At 33.6% G+C, this 18,593-nt stretch overlaps 9 protein-coding genes across 9 annotated transcripts, besides 7 other annotated features; 7 read left to right on the forward strand and 2 right to left on the reverse strand.

Moving 5' to 3' along the window:
* Positions 1-409: 409 nt before the first annotated feature.
* On the reverse strand, positions 410-1,746 carry TA08375 (uncharacterized protein; the record flags this gene model as incomplete). Its single annotated transcript, XM_947997.1, has 2 exons — positions 410-1,321; positions 1,429-1,746. 2 exons carry the CDS (start codon positions 1,744-1,746, stop codon positions 410-412), a joined length of 1,230 nt encoding a protein of 409 aa, XP_953090.1.
* A 1,485-nt stretch (positions 1,747-3,231) lies between these two features.
* On the forward strand, positions 3,232-4,005 carry TA08380 (60S ribosome subunit biogenesis protein (Nip7 homologue), putative; the record flags this gene model as incomplete). Its single annotated transcript, XM_947998.1, has 5 exons — positions 3,232-3,287; positions 3,343-3,459; positions 3,503-3,548; positions 3,643-3,792; positions 3,826-4,005. The coding sequence occupies 5 exons, from the start codon at positions 3,232-3,234 to the stop codon at positions 4,003-4,005; spliced, it is 549 nt and encodes a 182-aa protein (XP_953091.1).
* Positions 4,006-4,145: 140 nt separating this feature from the next.
* On the forward strand, positions 4,146-5,173 carry TA08385 (uncharacterized protein; the record flags this gene model as incomplete). Its single annotated transcript, XM_947999.1, has 3 exons — positions 4,146-4,952; positions 4,984-5,048; positions 5,095-5,173. The coding sequence occupies 3 exons, from the start codon at positions 4,146-4,148 to the stop codon at positions 5,171-5,173; spliced, it is 951 nt and encodes a 316-aa protein (XP_953092.1).
* Positions 5,174-5,209: 36 nt separating this feature from the next.
* Positions 5,210-8,285, forward strand: TA08395 (uncharacterized protein; the record flags this gene model as incomplete). The annotated part of the gene is made up of 7 exons (XM_948000.1): positions 5,210-5,725; positions 5,757-5,966; positions 6,015-6,067; positions 6,228-6,999; positions 7,032-7,123; positions 7,155-7,200; positions 7,230-8,285. The coding sequence occupies 7 exons, from the start codon at positions 5,210-5,212 to the stop codon at positions 8,283-8,285; spliced, it is 2,745 nt and encodes a 914-aa protein (XP_953093.1).
* An 88-nt stretch (positions 8,286-8,373) lies between these two features.
* TA08400 (uncharacterized protein) lies at positions 8,374-9,838 on the reverse strand (the record flags this gene model as incomplete). Its single annotated transcript, XM_948001.1, has 2 exons — positions 8,374-8,809; positions 8,850-9,838. The coding sequence occupies 2 exons, from the start codon at positions 9,836-9,838 to the stop codon at positions 8,374-8,376; spliced, it is 1,425 nt and encodes a 474-aa protein (XP_953094.1).
* A 292-nt stretch (positions 9,839-10,130) lies between these two features.
* On the forward strand, positions 10,131-11,505 carry TA08405 (uncharacterized protein; the record flags this gene model as incomplete). Its single annotated transcript, XM_948002.1, has 7 exons — positions 10,131-10,273; positions 10,305-10,464; positions 10,500-10,619; positions 10,648-10,714; positions 10,756-10,838; positions 10,870-11,004; positions 11,065-11,505. 7 exons carry the CDS (start codon positions 10,131-10,133, stop codon positions 11,503-11,505), a joined length of 1,149 nt encoding a protein of 382 aa, XP_953095.1.
* Positions 11,506-11,701: 196 nt separating this feature from the next.
* TA08410 (uncharacterized protein) lies at positions 11,702-15,834 on the forward strand (the record flags this gene model as incomplete). The annotated part of the gene is made up of 2 exons (XM_948003.1): positions 11,702-12,217; positions 12,250-15,834. The coding sequence occupies 2 exons, from the start codon at positions 11,702-11,704 to the stop codon at positions 15,832-15,834; spliced, it is 4,101 nt and encodes a 1,366-aa protein (XP_953096.1).
* Positions 13,447-13,500: a sequence feature (4 probable transmembrane helices predicted for TA08410 by TMHMM2.0 at aa 572-589, 594-613, 618-640 and 838-860).
* Positions 13,513-13,572: a sequence feature (4 probable transmembrane helices predicted for TA08410 by TMHMM2.0 at aa 572-589, 594-613, 618-640 and 838-860).
* Positions 13,585-13,653: a sequence feature (4 probable transmembrane helices predicted for TA08410 by TMHMM2.0 at aa 572-589, 594-613, 618-640 and 838-860).
* Positions 14,245-14,313: a sequence feature (4 probable transmembrane helices predicted for TA08410 by TMHMM2.0 at aa 572-589, 594-613, 618-640 and 838-860).
* A 122-nt stretch (positions 15,835-15,956) lies between the features above and the next one.
* Positions 15,957-16,055: a sequence feature (Signal peptide predicted for TA08415 by SignalP 2.0 HMM (Signal peptide probability 0.990, signal anchor probability 0.000) with cleavage site probability 0.454 between residues 33 and 34).
* Positions 15,957-17,273, forward strand: TA08415 (uncharacterized protein; the record flags this gene model as incomplete). Its single annotated transcript, XM_948004.1, has 1 exon — positions 15,957-17,273. One exon carries the CDS (start codon positions 15,957-15,959, stop codon positions 17,271-17,273), a length of 1,317 nt encoding a protein of 438 aa, XP_953097.1.
* Positions 15,969-16,037: a sequence feature (2 probable transmembrane helices predicted for TA08415 by TMHMM2.0 at aa 5-27 and 298-329).
* Positions 16,848-16,943: a sequence feature (2 probable transmembrane helices predicted for TA08415 by TMHMM2.0 at aa 5-27 and 298-329).
* Positions 17,274-17,304: 31 nt separating the features above from the next.
* On the forward strand, positions 17,305-18,591 carry TA08420 (vacuolar ATP synthase, subunit, putative; the record flags this gene model as incomplete). Its single annotated transcript, XM_948005.1, has 5 exons — positions 17,305-17,543; positions 17,577-17,630; positions 17,670-17,857; positions 17,889-18,316; positions 18,349-18,591. The coding sequence occupies 5 exons, from the start codon at positions 17,305-17,307 to the stop codon at positions 18,589-18,591; spliced, it is 1,152 nt and encodes a 383-aa protein (XP_953098.1).
* Between the last annotated feature and the right edge of the window lie 2 nt (positions 18,592-18,593).

Genomic DNA, 18,593 nt, shown 5'->3' on the forward strand with positions numbered 1-18,593 from the left:
TTTGATACTATATTACATTGATACTTTGATTTGTCCTACTGTTATAATAATTTATTATATTAATGTTTCTCAATTTTAAAATTAGTTTAATTTGTCTTTTACTCGTCTGTTCATTTAACTATAATTTATCAACAAATAGTTATAATTGCCTTTTAAATTTATTAATATTCCTCATTTAAACCTATTCAAACTTATTTTATTCTATTTAAATCATAATATAACACAAATTTACCAATCTAATGTGTATGAATGTGTAAAATTACATGAAATAATCCATATAAACCCATCTAATCTATATTTATACTCATCTAATCTATATTTATACTCATCTAATCTATATTTATACTCATCTAATCTATATTTATATCCATAATCTATAATATATTAAGGAATGAAATATTAAGAGAAGTTAATTGGAGTCAATTGGCAAGATGTAAGAGGAGTTTGGTGAGTAGAGAATATTTGATTGCTGGTTTTCATTTTGAATAACCATTCCTTGGAAAGTTGCGTTTTGTGGCATTGTAGACTCATCTTTTGTTCCATAGTAGTTATATGGTGAGAGGTAAGGGCTACTTACCGAAGTTGAAGAACAGTTATAGGCTGACATGTAATTAAGATTTGGGTCAAGAGGGTCGACATGCATTGGATGTAACATCTTGTAGTCATGTTCACTGTCAATGTTACTTACAACCATCTGCTCTTCTGCAAAGTTCCTGCTTGGACTAGTGAAGCCGTTAAATGAGGGCATGGTAAAGTTCGAATCCTGTGAGTGGTTATATTCTTTTGGCTGGTTATACTGTTGTGACTGTGAATACTGTGACTGAGAGTACTGGGATTGGGAGTAGTCTTGGGAATAATCTTGTGACTGTGAATAGTCCTGTGAGTGGCAGTAATCTTGTGAGTTCACAAAGAGATTACAATTTCCCCACATTAGGCTCTGATTGAACATGTTTGGAGTCATGTCAATCACGTCACCTTCAGGTTTAACTCTGGCAACTCTTGCGAGTGTTGGAGTCACTTGTTTCTCATGAGCCATACCGTTAATGAACTTGGGTCTGAGGCCATCAAAGTACATATCAGCAATGCTAGCCTGGGTTGAGCAGCTCATTGGTGAGCGCTTAGTACCCTCAGTTCCAAACTCCTTTGTGGTACTTCTTCTTCTCCTTCTTGTTCTTGGTTCGTTCTCATCATCAAACTCTGGTGAAGTCTTAATGTAATGTGAGTTACTCCAATCATGTCTCTCACGCCTATTCTTCCTCAAACTACACTTTGGATGCTTTTCAATATTCTTCATAAACTCAATTGCAGCCAATTTCGCTTTCTAAATTATCATTACATTAACCATAATTAATTATATTAATTATATAATTAACTATATAATTAAGTATATATATAAGTATGGAGAACTGTGTAGTTTGTATGTCATACCTCAACATCCATATCGAAATATTTCGGATGAAATGTTCTACTACGTCTTGTGCCTTGGTCGTAGTAGAAAGCCAACCATGCTCCCATTCTTTTGTTCCAGCTAACACCTGGGAATCCGGAGCTAGAGGTTGGTGAGGCTCTTGGCGGAGGGGGTAAAATGAATTTTTTGTTCGAGTATTTTTTGCCGTTCCTGAAGGACACGGACTTTGCGGCTGGGCTCTTTGGTGGCTCAGGCTTGGGCTCAAATGCGTCGGCTGGCTTTTGGCTTGCTTCAACGCTGGGTGAATTTTCTGACATAATTTCTCTAGAATCTCCCATTAAGAATATTATACACTTATAGTACAGACAAATATTACAAATTAAAAAAACAAGAAAATGGACATGATATAAGGAAATGTGTGTATTCCTTTAACAATGAGAATATTTTACAAAGTGAAAATTTTAGATATAATACAAGAAAACCAATTTAGTTAACTTTTTTATTGTGATTAATCGAAAATTCCCGACATCACAAGGTTAGGAAGCAATGCTTACACACCTGACAATAACAAGTCAAAAATATTAGAGATAAAAATATTATCAACAACGAAAATATATTTTATCGAGTAATTTGGAGCTTTTCCTATAATTTCAACAATTAACAACTTTCGACACTGTAAGTTATTACAAACATGCCTTAATTACCCACTTTACATTAAAAACTATAATGTAACTTTTTATTGTTCTTAAGAATCTCTGTAATTACAGGCTTCTCCAGAATTATAACAATTTACTTTACACCTTAACAGAATTAACACGACAATTCGTTAATACGACTTTTGTGTGTAGAAAATTGATTATAATAATTTATTTTTAGTTATTTTTACAATTCCTATTTATATACAATGATGCACCCTCACGCATTATTCAGGTGTCATACATGTCGTTTTTCGAACACCCTTGATAATCGCTATTTGGTCCAATTATGGGTTTCCGCCCAATAGGTTTAAAAGGCATATTTAAAATTTTAATTGCCATTTTATTCCTATTTCTTCCCTTTTTCAGGGAGAAGAATTTTGTTTATTCATTCCAAACTCGTGATTCCACGCCTGATGCGAACATTCCCACAGTCGATGTACAAATGATACCACAAAAAAGGTATTTAATCCCTTACACATTAGAATATTATTTTTCCACAAACATTAACTGTACTCTCATAATTGTGAATATTTCCATCTCCGGCTTATTTAATATACATAATCCTCTAAATTAATTTTAATTGAATATTTCTATACACATTTAACTCAGATGGTTATCATCAAGTCGAGAATTTCAAAATTTAAAAAAAGAACTTTCTTACGTTATTGATAAAGGTTCCAATTCCATATACAAATATATTTATTACTAAATAATATATAATAGGATTTAATCCCTTTTATAATAATCTACTTATATATTAATATGAAAATAATAATAGAGATTGAGAAGGAAAAGAAACGTTTAATGGATATGGAAGATTCTAAATTTAGTAATCTTCAAAAGTCAATTCTTCAACTTATTCCCAGTTAGTATTTCCTAATTTAAATTAAATTATATAAAATATCTTATTTATATTATTTAGATTCCAGGAAAAAGTTTAAGAATGATAATGGATTTAACCCAATTTAAAATATCAAAACTGATTTAAACTGATTAAGATTCTTTTTAATTTTAAACTGTAAATTATCGCTAATGTATTTTAAATTGTTATTCTTTTATTCTAATTGTATTATAAAGATCGTGTAAAAATTTTGATTCCCTTAACTATATATTGTATAATTTAAAATGAGACCTTTAAGTGAAGATGAAGTTCAGATTGTTTTAAAGAAACTCGCTTCATAGTAATTTTTATCCAATTAATATTAATCTTATTTAAATAAAAATATATTTTCATAGTATTGGAGATAAAGTACTTCAAATGGTCGAAAATAACAAATCTGGACAACATTACTTCCGTTTACATAATGAAAGAGTTTATTACATAAGGTTACAATGGAATATATACTTTCTTTAGTTAGAAATTTAAATATTAAATCCAATTTATAAATTTGTTTAGTGAAAATATACTTAAATATGTCGGATCCATAAGTAGTAAAAAATTGGTAAGTTTTAATATTCTATATCCATAATTCTAAACTTCTATAATACAATTATACATTTATTCAATTGTATATAAATTGTATAAATGAATATTAGATATCGGCTGGAGTTTGTTTGGGAAAGTTTACCAAATCGAAACAGTTCAGATTACATATTACAGCACTGGAATACCTTTCATATTACTCAAAGAATAAAGTTTGGTTAAAAATGGATCAACCTTTTTTATATGGTGGAAATGTACTCAAGGTAAGATTTAGATTTATAGTTTAAAATATTTAGAAACATGTGGATCAAATTAGTGAAGGAATTGAACAGAATGCAGGAGTTGTTGTTATGTCAAAAAATATACCTCTTGGGTTTGGAATAACCTCAAAATCCACCGAGAATCTTAGAAACTCACTCCCAGACGATATCGCAGTAATTAATCAGGTAATCAATATATCTAAAAAATTATGTTAGGCCGACATTGGACATTATTTACGACATGAAGAGGAAATAATTTAACATTAATTTATTTAAACTTAAGATACTGGTTACAATATTACACCTTACATTAATACATACATTAATAACTATATGATTAATATATATGTTGTAAAATGACCAAAAATCGGTCCAAGTCAAAATTTAAAAAATCAAAAGATGATAAAAGTAAAAAAATCAAAGTTTCCAAGAATTTAGTCAAGAACGTAAATCATGATAATGATAGTAAAGATTCTGTAAAAAAGATACACAAAATCAAGGTAAAACCAGATAAAGTAAAGAAAATAGATTTTGAAAATGTAAATATTAAAAAATTCCAGACGTTGGAGGAATATAAGTTGTACATATCACAGATTTGCACCCGAGCTATAACATACCCAGAAACTGATTTAAATAATGTAAACCTTCTTTTTAACGTTATTGAAAAGAAAGGTGGAGGACCAGATAACCTACTTGAATACGTCAAAAATTTATCCATACTCTCTTTGGTTTCAGTAGTTTGTCACCTCCTGCCTCGTGTAAGCCACGAACTAAGTGAAGTTAATTTAGAGGTAGTAAAGAGGACTGAAACAGCACACTCAGCCAATGTTATAGCCCAAGAAAGGGAAATAACAAATAAAACTATCGAAATTAGGGATAAACTGATAGCACTTATAAAGAACAATTTGAACTATGACCCAGATTTTTTCGTTCCACTAATTTCAAAACTGGTTGAAGCTGATAACAGAGTATCAGACGAACTTTTAACACTGTGCCTGAAGTATTCTAAGGTTTCAGAATCTTCCCTCCAGTCCATTAACTCGTTATTTACCTACGGCTCAATTGTTGATATTCACAGATATCTAAAATTTATGTTAAAGTCATCACACATTAATTACAAGGTTATTCGGATTATTAACGAAATACAAATTAACAAGAAACACGTAAGTTATTCAGAATTAACATGACAAATAGCACGAATTTTTACTCTCCGAAGGCTCTTTAAAGAACGAAAAGGCCTCCAAATCAAAATCAAACAAGTAATTCATTTAATAAATTAATATATAAATTAATTTAAATTGTTAGGGAGGACAAGTACAAAAATGAGATTTTGAGTGGTATTATCACATTTTATACAAAGTATTTGGAATATTTAAAATATTAATTTAGAACTTTGAGACAGTGTAAAAATTACAAGTTGATGGAGTCTTGTATTGAAGGTTTGGGGAAATTCGGACTATTATTGGAGGAGAGTGTGCAGGTGGAGCTTCTGCTGGAGTTTAAAAGGCTAGTAAACGAATTCATTGATAAAGACGTGAAGAATTACAGCCTGATAATCGCAGGAATAAACGCAATAATAAAGATAGTAAAGCTGATGACAAACTTCGAGTATAACTGGGTTTATGAAGTGTTCACCAAATTGTCAAGCAGGATAGTACCGCTCCTGTTCCAAGGAGAACTGGCATTCAATAAACAGGAAGAAAATGGATTAGATGATGGAGACGATTCAAATGGCGTGATGAAAGAGGAATATTCAGTTTATTACAGCTGGCCCTGCGTGACAATAAAGTTCTTGAAATGCCTGGAAAACATCACAAACCTGCTCCTAAAGTCAAATATCATCTCAGACTTTCAAATTATATCTCAATTGGTGCAGGTTTTAGTCTCAATCTCATTACTTGTCGATTCCGACGTGGCAGTTCCCCTCATGTACTACGTAAGTTAGTCTAATTTATTATTAAAATCAGGTTAATGATATAATATCAAAGACACCTAAACTTCAGGCGATACTTTCAAGGGAAGGGATTGTGTTTTCAGTGTTAACAAAGGGCAAGTCATCATACTGGGACTTGAAACTTTTAAAATCGCACTATTCACCTTATATAAGTTCCATGTTTAACCAATCTAAGGACCCAAATACAATAGTTTTAAAGCCAAAACAAACTCATATACCCATGGTAGAACATAATATTACACATTTATGTGAGTTAATTAATTAAATGTAGGACCTGAAGGGTGTTGATGTCAGTAAATTTTATAACCAAAGTGGCCTGGAGATGTACCAAATATTATTTTCAGTAGATTTTTTCGATAATTTAAAGACGCCAAAATATTAAGCTATAAAATAATAATTCTACACTATTATAATTTAATGTGTGGTTTATAACATTCACTTATAATTATGAGAACAGAATTTTTAGTTAATATATCATTTTAAGAATGAATTTTATTAAGGGGATAGTAGATGGAATATTGGCAACTGATATAGACTCGAATACAGGAAAATCAAAGTATTCATACGATCCCGGTGGAGCTCAAGATGATTCTGATTCACATTCCCTGAGTGATATCTTCCAAAATCGCATAACCTCAAACGATAATGTATTTTTAAACACTTCAATTTCTAACCTGAGCGAACTATATAAAATTGAGCGAGAAAACTGCATCAAAGGACTGGTGCTCCGCTACGGCGAAGGCTGTGTACAACATCTTTCACAATTACTCAAATCTAACCATGAAACTATACTAACCCTCTCAAGCCAAATACAGACCTACCTCTCTGCATTAAATGACGTTAACAGCAGGATGGAATCTGCTGCGGTGGAACACCTGAGACTGAAAAACGAGAATATTAACCTTGCCCAGGGCATACAAACGCTGGAATCAGAAAATTCTAGCCTAAAATCTCAATTAGAACAGGCAAAACTAAATATAAAATCAAGTGAAAAACAAATTTCAATGCTAAATGGTACTTTTGACAACTATATTCATAATCCTATTAAATACAACCAATATATATTTTTAGAACTTCTGAAGGAGAATAAAAACACATTTGATAACATGAAGAACAGATGTGAGGAATTCTATACACTTAAATCTGAAATTGAAAGTTTGAACAAGAAGTTGACCTTTTCGGAAAACCATATCGCTATGTTAAATAAGGAGAGAGATGAATTCTGGTCAGACCCAAACCGAAAATTAACTGACAATGTTAGTTTATTAAAACTGTAAATAAGGTGTAGGACTATAAGAATAGGATCTTGGAGGCATTTCAGAGACAAGATAGAGCAATGACTGTGGCTAAACTTATGGCATCACAAAAGAGCCAATTAAGGTAATTAACTTAATTTTTTTAATTTTTTTAGTCCTGAAACTACTCATGTTAACCAAGAAAATTACCAGGAACCAACGGTTAGTACTAGTTATTTATAATTATTTAGAGAGATGTCGACCTTAAGGAACTTTCTGATCTCAGACTGAGGGTCGACTACCTTGAGGATGAGAATTCTCATTTGAAGGAAATAAACGACAGTCTCCACACAATGTGTGCAGACATTAGTAGAAATTTGAAGGATGTTAAGACTACATATTTGAAGGAGTCAGTGGATTCATTGAGGATGTTTTTGCCCACAAAAACTACCCCTATACAACTCGTTTTCGTCCAGCCAACTGGCGTTTTGGACCTAACTTTGGATCAGGAATATTTAAATAAGCTTTCACAACCAGAAGATTCTAATACTACACGGCAGTATCAACACTTGGATCAGTCTCAAACATCACAAGGTACTCAATATTTTACCCCTAAGGGCTCACTTGGTTTGAATGTTGAGCATTTGGAGAGTGAACAACCTAGACCTAAACCTAAGAAAAAATTAAATTTAAGATCAAAAGTCATTAATTATGTAACAAACTTAGACGCTTCAAGTTCAGACAGTGATGAAAATAATTCTCAACTTTTACACAGGAAAGATGAATTCCAAGAACCTCAATTTGACACTAATAAACCTAAAGAACTTATAGAACCTAGAGAACCAAATAAACCTTTGGTTGAACGTTGTGCAGATAAAAGTGAAAAGTTGAATAGTTGGAATTCAGATTGGGACTTTTTTGAGGACGACCAATCAGCATCAAATAAGGAAAATATTACCTGTGTTGACAATGCAAGTGAACCAAAAGATGGTTCTTTAAAATTTAATAGTGCCTTGGATGAGAATAGCTCATCGGATCCCACTTTCTCAACTAAGACTAATCCCAGTGAAGAAACCGGCTATGCCACTGGTGTTCTCAGTGAACAAGCTAATTATCACACTGAATTTACACCTGATTCCCCAAGTGTTACTTCAAAACTCGTTGATCGCATACTGTTAAAGGATACGTTCCCAGATGATATCTTTGACTCAATCATAAACGAACAAGAGAATAGCTCTGAACAAAAGGTTGAAACGAGTAAAAACAAGGGCTGGGATGACCTAGACTTTGATACTTCTAATTCATAAACAAACTCCATTACTATATTTTAATCTACTATAATAATAATATATTACAAAAATAAAATAATATATATAATGAACAGTAAATTTAAAATTAAGAATTGTTTATCCTGTTGAGTACAGTATAAAGTTCAGGATGAGCTTGTGATAGTTCCTTGAGCGGTCCAACTAGTCGAGATATTCCCCTTAACTGATAGTCTAAATAGTTTTGTACATAAATTAACTGACCAGTAAATGAGTTTAGCCTTTTAAATAGAGATTCCTTAACCAAGTCAATTTTAGAAATCCTCGAAAAACTAAGTATCAAGTTTATTGTGACTACAGGGCTTAGGATGGTTTCCTCCATGTTTATAATTGAGGCTAGAACTTCGTATAATATGTCATTTCTGTAGTAGGAACGTGTAAACACAAATGAAAAGTTCTCCAAATAATCTTCACCTATGGACCCTTTGTGGTCAATAATCCTTCTGGAAACATAGTCAAGTAACTGAGGCTTAGGATGACAAGAATTGACCAGGTAGGCTAAAGATCTGAAAATTTTAATTAAAAAAGTGTCAAAGTATTAAATACCTTAAAGATACTTCTTTATTCGACTGAACCCTCTGGAAAAAATAGTCAAACAGTTTTCGAATTGACTCTTCAACTCTATTATCCACCTTACATTTATTTTTGTTTCTTAATTTAGATCCATATACCATAACTGCCAAGTACATTGACAGGATGCAGAGCTTGGATTCTGTGAAGTTAGTTTTGGAAATCAATATTAACAATTGGTCCAGAAACTGAACCATTACAGAGTCAATGAAGTGGAAAAACATAGACTTGGGAGATTCAGAACTGTTTAAACTAAGGTAACCTGAATTTTTAAAGAGGTTTAAAATTGAAGAATCTGTCAACTCAAAGATGAAAGGATTTGATAAAACACGAGGATAAACAACCAAATTGTTAAAATTAAATCTCAGTGGTCCTGATTGGCCATTTTTAAATTTTGGACTAACATTTTCGAATGAATTAGGGTTTAAATCGTCAAGAATATCTGAGAAAAGGAAATTTGAAGAAAAATTTTCTTCAGGTTCACCCTCTTTAGGGGTTTGGTTTCCAAAATCATGGACATTTATTCTATGGTACAGGCGTAGTTTAGAGAATATTTTAATCAAACTTAAGATCTTCGATGAGCTTAAGTGTTCTATAAAGTGATCTTTTGGTCCAGGCACATTAACTTGCCTTAATACTCCGGCATTCCATTCCAACTTTATGGTAGGAACATTTGACTGGTAAAACTTGTTGTTGTATTTTAAAAGAAAGTCACTTGCATTAATTAGTATACTTATACACTTATCTAATTTACATTCTTTAGGGTGTTTACTCAAATATTTAAGGTAATTTACAAATACTAGCCATTCTGTGTGATTCTTTACAACATCATGTGTTAAAGGATCATATATTGAGTTAGGAATTGCAGGGGAAATTGATGAGCTTAAATTCCTTTTAAGTTTAAATGTGTGAAAACTGCTGTTAGATGTGTTAATAAAGTTTTTTAAAAATCTCCAAAATGGCATTATACATCAATTCAAAATTAGTATAAAATAAAATCAAATTGATCATAGTATAAACACCTATATAGCATAAAATTTAAACATCAAGTTTGTGTTTAAAATTTACCCTAAAAATAAAAGAAAATAATCATTTGTTAGAGATTCTAATTATAAAGTGTGGTGTGGAACGATACTTAATTATAATCAAATGATCCATAAAATTTCAAAATTATTGTTAAAAATTATTTAATTCAGCAATATAATGTTTAATTATTTATTTTAATTAATATACTATGATGATAAGAGTACGCAAACTATGAGTTCACCAGAGGATAATATAGACGAGGATGATAATTCCTACGAATCCTCCTATTATGACTCATCAGATGAGGATTCATTCGACGAATCGAAAGTTGGAATCGCACTAGAGCTCCCAAAAAGAGAAAACAGAGGAAAAAAGTTTGTTTCAAATGCTTTAATATGCTTTTAGATACACCCAGCTTGTAGGCGAAGAACTCGAAAAAGATCAGCAGTTTTGGGGTCATTCTACATGGCAAGAAGACGAAGTAGACGATGATTACAATTGCAGTGAAGGAGAAGAACAGTATGCCTACTCTACAGATTCAGATTTCGATGACCCTGAAGATGAGGTAACTAAAATATTCATTTTCACATTTATATTAAGGAAAACGAAGAAGTTGATGAATTTCAGTACAAGGAACCGAAAAAGAAAAAGTTTGGTGCATATGTTGACCCAATGATGTTGGCTAGTAAGAAAACTATACAGGCCTTGTCAAGAAAAAAGGTACTTAATTATTGGTTAAAAATTTTAGGCCTCTGATACCAGCCCATCCAAAAAGCAAACGACTCAACACTATAAACCTACACTAAGTCCTGAAGGTTTCATAAATATTCAAAATTTTGATATAATTTATATATAGATTTTAAGAGAGAGAGGCGTGAAACTACAAAACAAAAAACTGAAGCAATTCGTGAGTTGGAGGAGTTTAGAAAAATAAAAAATGTTAGCGTGACTATTAAATAATTTATTTTAGAAAAAGGTTTCCTCTAGGGGTAGACCAAAGTCTAGACCTCGTTTACCTAAAGTATACACACAGGAAGAACTAATTGAACAAGCGAAAAGAACAGAGGAATCCAATAGGAAATCACTAAAAAGCCTACAAGCATGGGTAATAATTATTCAAAGAAATAAAATATATAAAATGTTGATAATATAATATATTGTGTAGGAAGATGAAAGAAAGAAATATACAGAAACAAAGAGATCAACATATAAAGGTCATTACGACATTTGGATTAGCTGGAACTCTCTACTATCAGTAGTGAATCCAAATAAACTGGACGAAGAAGGTAACCCGGTGGAAGCAATCTCACCACAAGTGGAAGAAAAACCGCTAGAACTTTATATGTTTACTACGGGAAAGCTACCAGATTATTATGAAAAAGCGATGGCCGATAAGATAGCCTTAGATAACCTTGAAAAGCCAAAGTGCGCCATCACAGGACAGGAAGCAAAGTATTTCGACCCCTTGACGAAAAAATACTATAGCTCAGTAGAAGCCTTCAAGATGCTTCGTGTACAATATGATGAAAAGAAATCGGGCATTTCAGAACCCAAATTTGATAACTTTAATGATGTAACACCAAACTATGTTAAATGTGAGGATTAATATGATCCACTAATTTAAAAATTTTCAAATTTATTATTAAAATTTATATTTTAAAATATATTAAATTCATATGATTAAAAGATTTAACCAAGAGTAAAAAAATCAAATAGTGTAATACTTATGGTGTACCGGCCAAGCAGAATACCTAATCACTACATTTAAATTTCAAAATAATTTGTTATAAGGTTCTAAAATTATGGAACCGCCAAATGAACCAACCCAGGCTTCGCCGAAGCCTGAATTCCCATGGTTGCCGAAGGAGTGTATCTTCACAATGCAACAATGGCTATATCGAAGAACTCTTCACACAAAAAGATACAAAAAAAGATATGTAGTATTGCACAACGAAAGACTTTATAGTTTTACAAAACTTCCGCCATTTGATAAGTTTGATTTAAACAATATCAACACAGTTCTGAGATCAGCATCAAATAGCTGGATTTTAACAGGATCAGTAGTATCAGCAGATACCGACGTAAATACAGGATTATTTAAATGGAAAATAGAGTTTAAAAATTATAAAAAACCAATAACGGCAATAGAAAATATTAATAAGTTCCTGACAGATAAACCGGATTTAACTATAGGAAACGTAGATCATATCGACTGTATATTTGAAGATGTAACATCGTCTGTACTTGAAAATAAGACAGTAAACATAGAAGCTCAAGATTGCCTGTGGTTCGCAACCACGAATCATAAAATCGCATCAGTAAGCATTATATACCAATTAATATAATTTAGGACTGGCTAATAGCATTATTATATACATCAAGATACGGGTCTTTGTACAATCTGATATACAAAAACCCGTCAAGAAGAAGATTTCAACAGTTCACACTCCCATGGTTCCTGATGGCGTTGGACTACCTGCCAAATTTGTCGAAGGATGAAAACTCAAAACCACCTTTATCGTCGTTTACATATATAAAGATCGAAATTAAAAGAGTTTTTGATTTCCCAATGCTCCCAAACGCAAAAATTTATTGCGCAGTGGAGTTCAACAGTAGCTTTTACATAATCCAACTGTACAGATTCGAACGAGAAAACCTCACGTCAACACCCTCAGCAATGGTGCGAGAAGAAGAACCCACCTCAAGTCTAGCAGCATATATCAGTAGAAACTCAGAGTACTCGATCTGCAGACTCCCATCAGATGATTTAAGTGTAGCACAACTTAACGACCCGAAGAATTCTTTACCGGACGACGAGTGTTCACAATCGAGCTACTATAACGCGAACGCACAATTTACAACACTGGAAGGTGGAATTAACAAATTCAATGCCACAGTACAATCATTGGCACCGTCAAATACAAGCGTGCCAAATTCAGTAGCAGGACTGCCAGACGATGACCCGCAGAACGTAATAACAAGGCTACTAAACCTAAACTCACACAAAGATATCAAAAAGAAACAAGTGGTAGAAAAAAGAAGCATAATATATGACGGAGCATCCGTATACATCCCAGTGTATAAAAATACAACACAGGAAATAGTCTGGCTACATTTCTTTGGAGATTATGACGTGTATATGGGAACAGCAAGCATAAGAGACGTAGATTTTGCATCAAGAGACCCAGCACCAGTGAAAACCTGTATGATAAAGTTGATTGAAGGATTAAATCCATTACATTATAAAAGAGTAGATGTGTCAAATTATAAAGGAGAGTCCACAGTGCTTAAGTCAAGCGCAAGGTCAATTTCAAACGATAGAGGATTCGTGGAGTTGTCTGTAATCATACCAAAACACCTAGGAAATTTCCTAGACCCAGTGATCATATCACACGGGTCACCAAAAGAATATTTATCAAACGCAAGCAGATCATCAATATCGATGGGAATACAAATGTTAATAGCGAATATAAAAAGAGTGCGCCAGTCATTCACAGTTTTAAAGGATATAATACACGCATTAAAGTCAATTCTAGAGTTTAGGAGCATGTTCACGTCCTTCACAGCAATGTTCTATTTCATACTCGTCTTCGGAATATTCCCAAACAGAATGCTAGTAATTTTTTTGTTGCCGATCCTGTCGTACATAGTCTGCACACACCCGAGTTTCATAGATCTAACCTTCCTTTTCTTGCTCAAGTTCCCAATATTAATCGCAATACTGCCAAAGAGATTCACATACCCGTTCCTGCTGATGCCAAAGCTCTCGTGTATACTGTGCTCAAAAAAGCCAAGCTTCTTGAAACAAAACACACAAATCGTGGACCCAGATATGGTCTCGAAAGAGGAAATATCCTCCAAAACATTTCAATACTCATCAAATAAAAAGTTGCCAAAGTCAATGTACCTGAATCATAGCAGTAGTGAGACGGAAGTTATAGTAAACCCATTCTCAGCAGCAAACGCAACACAAGTAAATACAGATCCGAATAGGAAAAGAGAACTACCACAAGAATCATATGATGAATCTAATGTGCTGAACCAGCCAACATATGTAGATTTTGAAAAAAGAATATCAGTGCACATCAATAGTCTGCCAATGATCACTTCAAAACATTTGCTTAATGATTCAATAGAGATAACAAGATATAAAGGAACGAGAATTGAAACATGTAAACATAGAGGAATTATCATGTCATATCTAAGCGTGATGTTCATAAACGAAATAGGAGTGGAGTTGTTTGACAGCGTTCACGGAGATGGACTCGCAATAATAAAGGGATACCACGACATATACTACAACATACCGCCATACCGAAACGTGCCCTTCTGGCCAAACGTCAAGTTCACGCTGTACTTCTTGTTTTATATGCTCTTCCTAACATTCTTTGGAGGAATCTCGAACCTACAGATCCTGCACCTGCTCCACAGAAATAAACTCATATGTAGACTAATACTGGAGTCGAAAGGAGTAGTTGAATCGAAGCCAAAAGGACAACACCACCAAACAAAGCAAAGAAATGTATCACTGTACGAAAACGAAAGAAGAATCCTGTTCGGAAAGTTCTCGAAGCTTAATTTAAGGTTTTACGAAAGAGGGTATTTTTCGACGGAAGATGGGCAGTTTGTGTCAGTGGACTTGAGTAAGTACCTGGTGCGTTTGGTAGTGAATGATAACACAGACCAAGAAGGATGGACATACGCAAAGAACTGGAACTCACCATTCACAAATAGTCCAAACTCAATGACATTCGTTAGAAGAAGAAAGTGGATACTGACGCCAAACGACAGTAAAAACATAGAGTATATACTAAAAAGCAGATTCCCATCAAAGCTGTCATCAGACTACTTTGTTAACATGAAACAAAACGATCAGAAGAACGAGCCCGAAAATGATTGTGTTAGTTTAACAAGTGAAGATTCGTCGGGAAGCTCAAAGCTGACAACATCAAACGCCAAAAATAATGTAAATGAAGAGGAGTCGGAGAATAAAAATGATTCGGTTGACGGGGCGGAAGAACAGCAGTTACAAGATGGAGAAAATACTAAAACGTCCGTGAAGCCAAGTGATACGAACCATGACATATCGTCGATAGATGACGAGAACATAGCACGACTGTACTTTAGAAAGGGGAAAGTGAAAAGATTAGTTGATAGAATAAAGGACGCAAGAGAAAGAAGAAAATCACAGAAGCAAGACAACTCAAATATGCAGGAATATATAAACTCACTTGTAGCCAATGTCGCGCCTGATAAAATCAGTGAAGTAGGTAGTCAGAAACAACCGAAGAGATCAAGGATACTACGCTCTCTTAAAAAGTCAAAATACTCCGAAAATGTAAATTCGTTGACTGAAAGAGGAACTAACCATATCAACAGCTTATTACAAGAAAACGACCCTGAAATCAAGTCATTATACTCTGGATTAAGATTCAGAGAAAAGAGTGAATCGTCACTCCCAACGGGTTCAGACGGACAAAACGAACACGATGGAAATGATTTGCTGAAATCACTGATGAACTTAAACCAGAATGAATCATCTCAGACGATTTTAGAGAGTGATATCCTCTTACCATCAACACTCACATTGAACCTAAACGAGGACACAACACCGCAATTGACTCTAAATGATAACTTACACTTTGACCCCAACTACATGAAAAAGAGGCCACCCAAAGTAACAACAATAAGAAAGTTATACAAAATGGCTAAACCACTGGAAAAGGATCTAAAACTACAAGAACATTCTAATAGGAGCCAATCGACATCAAAGATTGCAAGGCTGGTTAATTACCTAACATATCTCCATAACCCCGATGAAACGCCGTCATCAGACCGCACAGCATACTCAACGATATCACAATTTTCAACCAACTCACAAGGTAACTTTAAAATTAAAACCAATATATATTTAAATAATTGGATTATTATATAAATAATTATATATATATCTGATGATTAAAGTATATTAGTATTAAGTGGATTAACTATTCTAATATTAATATTGATTGTTTAGGAGTCAAGAAAAAGAGTATGATCAGAAAAGTCTTTGAAACGATGTTTGCAATTCTGTTTGCATTGCCGATATGTATTCTGTTGGATTTGGGGAAGTTAATTGTGGGATTCTTCTGGTTAATATTGAGGACAGTGTTGGGAATACCAGAGCCAGTGGAAGAAAGACAACCGACAGTGACCAAGCAAAGAGTGTTCAAGTTTAGAGCAGTATGTAGACTAGCAATAACAGAAGAAAACAAGTTATATTTTAGATTAGTTAGACCAAGAAGATGCTTCATGTTGGGAGAAAGATTAAAGATATTCAAGAGGATATGTTACGCAGAAAATATGTATTTTGTACACAACCTGAACAAACTAATGATTGACTCTAACAGAAAATACGGATCAGAGTCAGACACATCATCGGATGAAGAATCAGTAGGATCATTAATGCAAATAAGAGAAAGTTTGGAAAAATCATTTTCGAACCAATACCTGGATGACTCTGACACATTGCCCGAGTCAGACATTGAAACAATAAACAGAAATGAAATAACATCAGAGGATGATTTGGAAGATTTGAGAACATTTTCAATGAACCCATTTGATCTGGACGAAAGCGATGAAGAAATATTGAACATGATGAGAAAATCATACGACTCGGCAGAAAATGTAGAAGAAGCAGTCAGAAAAGTAAAGAAGAAAAAAGGAAAAATAGCAAACTACATATCAGGAATATATTCTAAAAGAATGGCAAGGAAAGGGAAATATGTCGATGAACAACATTTATCAGATTATGAACAGGATTCAGATGAAAACATAGAAACAGGTAACAAAATCGGAGTGATTGGAATGTTAAAGAAGGTCAAGGACCAAATAGTCATGGCAAATTATAAAATCAACCTCTACAACATGAGATTTGAAAAGTTCTTGAACATGTTCTCATGGAAAAATTATTCTGTAACAACAATTGTACTATTTCTGCTCATACTAATCATTATGATTAACCTGTTCTTCAGCATAGAAATCATAATGCTGGCGTATATACTATACCAGTTCAAGGCAGGATATAAGAGAGGAACATGGGAAAGGATGGTTTTGAGTACAACAAAGAGACATATAAGTAAAGCAATTGTGGAACTTGAGATTTTCAGACCATTCTGGGACTTATCGACACATCAGATTCAGGTCCTATCAAACAGAATCAAAGCCTTCTCCTCAATAGAGCTGGAAATCAACACAATTAGAGAGGCCAAAGATGAAACACACCTGGCATATATCATATCAGACCAATTAATCAACGGGAAATTTGCAAGAAATTGGAAACGATACAGATGGATCAACAACCTATTCAGACAAGCACCATGCAAACAATATTAATTTCATTTTCAATTTATTACAATTTTTATATATGGAGTTATGTACATTTAACGTTAATTATGGATACCTGGAAGGTATCGTTCGCGGTTATAGGTCCACCTTCCTATCTGCCATGGATTATAAAAAAATGGGAGTGGCAGAGACTCTGGAGGATCTAAGAACAGTTCTAGAAGCCACAGATTACACCTCCGCATTTATAGATGAACAAGCACAAATCACAACCAAACTTATCTCCAAAAGATGTAAAGAAAAGCTCGCTTCAGACTATCAGTAAGCACTACCACATAAATCTCGATTCTCTAGGTACCTACGCCAGCAATCTGACGGAGATTTGGCAGTATTTTTAGACTTCATAGCGTAAGTTCAAAAAAATAAAAAAATTATGCAAATGTGTAGAAGAGAAAAGATGATTGACAATCTCATCGCCCTACTGCAAGGATTGCTAAATAAAACCGATCCAGACGACGTTATGGATAGATTAGACCCTATAGGATGGTTTAGAGGAATTAAAGCACTTTTGAGCTCGGAAATAGGCCAATCGGCCGAGGAACTGTACAGAATAATTTTATGTGATACACCAATAGGTAAGAAGGCCAAAATCATAAATATAATTAGGACCATATTTTGAAAGATATCTACCCACAGTTACATATACAAGAGGATCTAGCAGTAATATTGATAAGACCCATAAAATAATGGATTCCGCAAATATATCAATCATGAAGGCAACACTCAAAAAGATGTGGCTTGAAGACTTTTACAACTTTTCAGTCTCACTGGGAGGCACAACAGCAGAGGTTATGGGTCATATTCTCAAGACTGAAGCCGATTTTAAGGCACTTTCACTCACCCTCAACTGCCTTAACATGACTCAAGCAGCAGTTCAACAGGATAGGAACAAACTTTACCCATCAATTGGCTATTTATACCCATACGGAACAGATAAGCTCTGCAAAGCATTCAATGAAACTACAGTTCAGGCAGCTCTGGTGCCATACCCAAGATATGCTGAGCTTTATGAGTCCTCAAAAGCAAACTTCAGGGTATATTTTTACAAATTCAATTATTTTATTAGGCAGAATCAAGAGCGACCAAGTACGATGCAAGTGAAAAGTCTCTGGAGGATTTGTTCTACGCAGAAAGCGTCCACCTGTGTGAGATGAGCTTTGAGCAACAACTCCATTTCGGAATTTTCTACGCTTGGGTAAAGCTTAAGGAACAAGAAATAAGAAATATCACATGGATTGCAGATATGATACTACTTAAAAGAAGGGAAGAAATCTCTAGAGTTCTCCCAATTTTTAAATCAAGAGTTTAAGC

This window comes from Theileria annulata, chromosome 4, assembly GCF_000003225.4.
Source record: "Theileria annulata chromosome 4, complete sequence, *** SEQUENCING IN PROGRESS ***".
NCBI classification, from domain to species: domain Eukaryota; phylum Apicomplexa; class Aconoidasida; order Piroplasmida; family Theileriidae; genus Theileria; species Theileria annulata.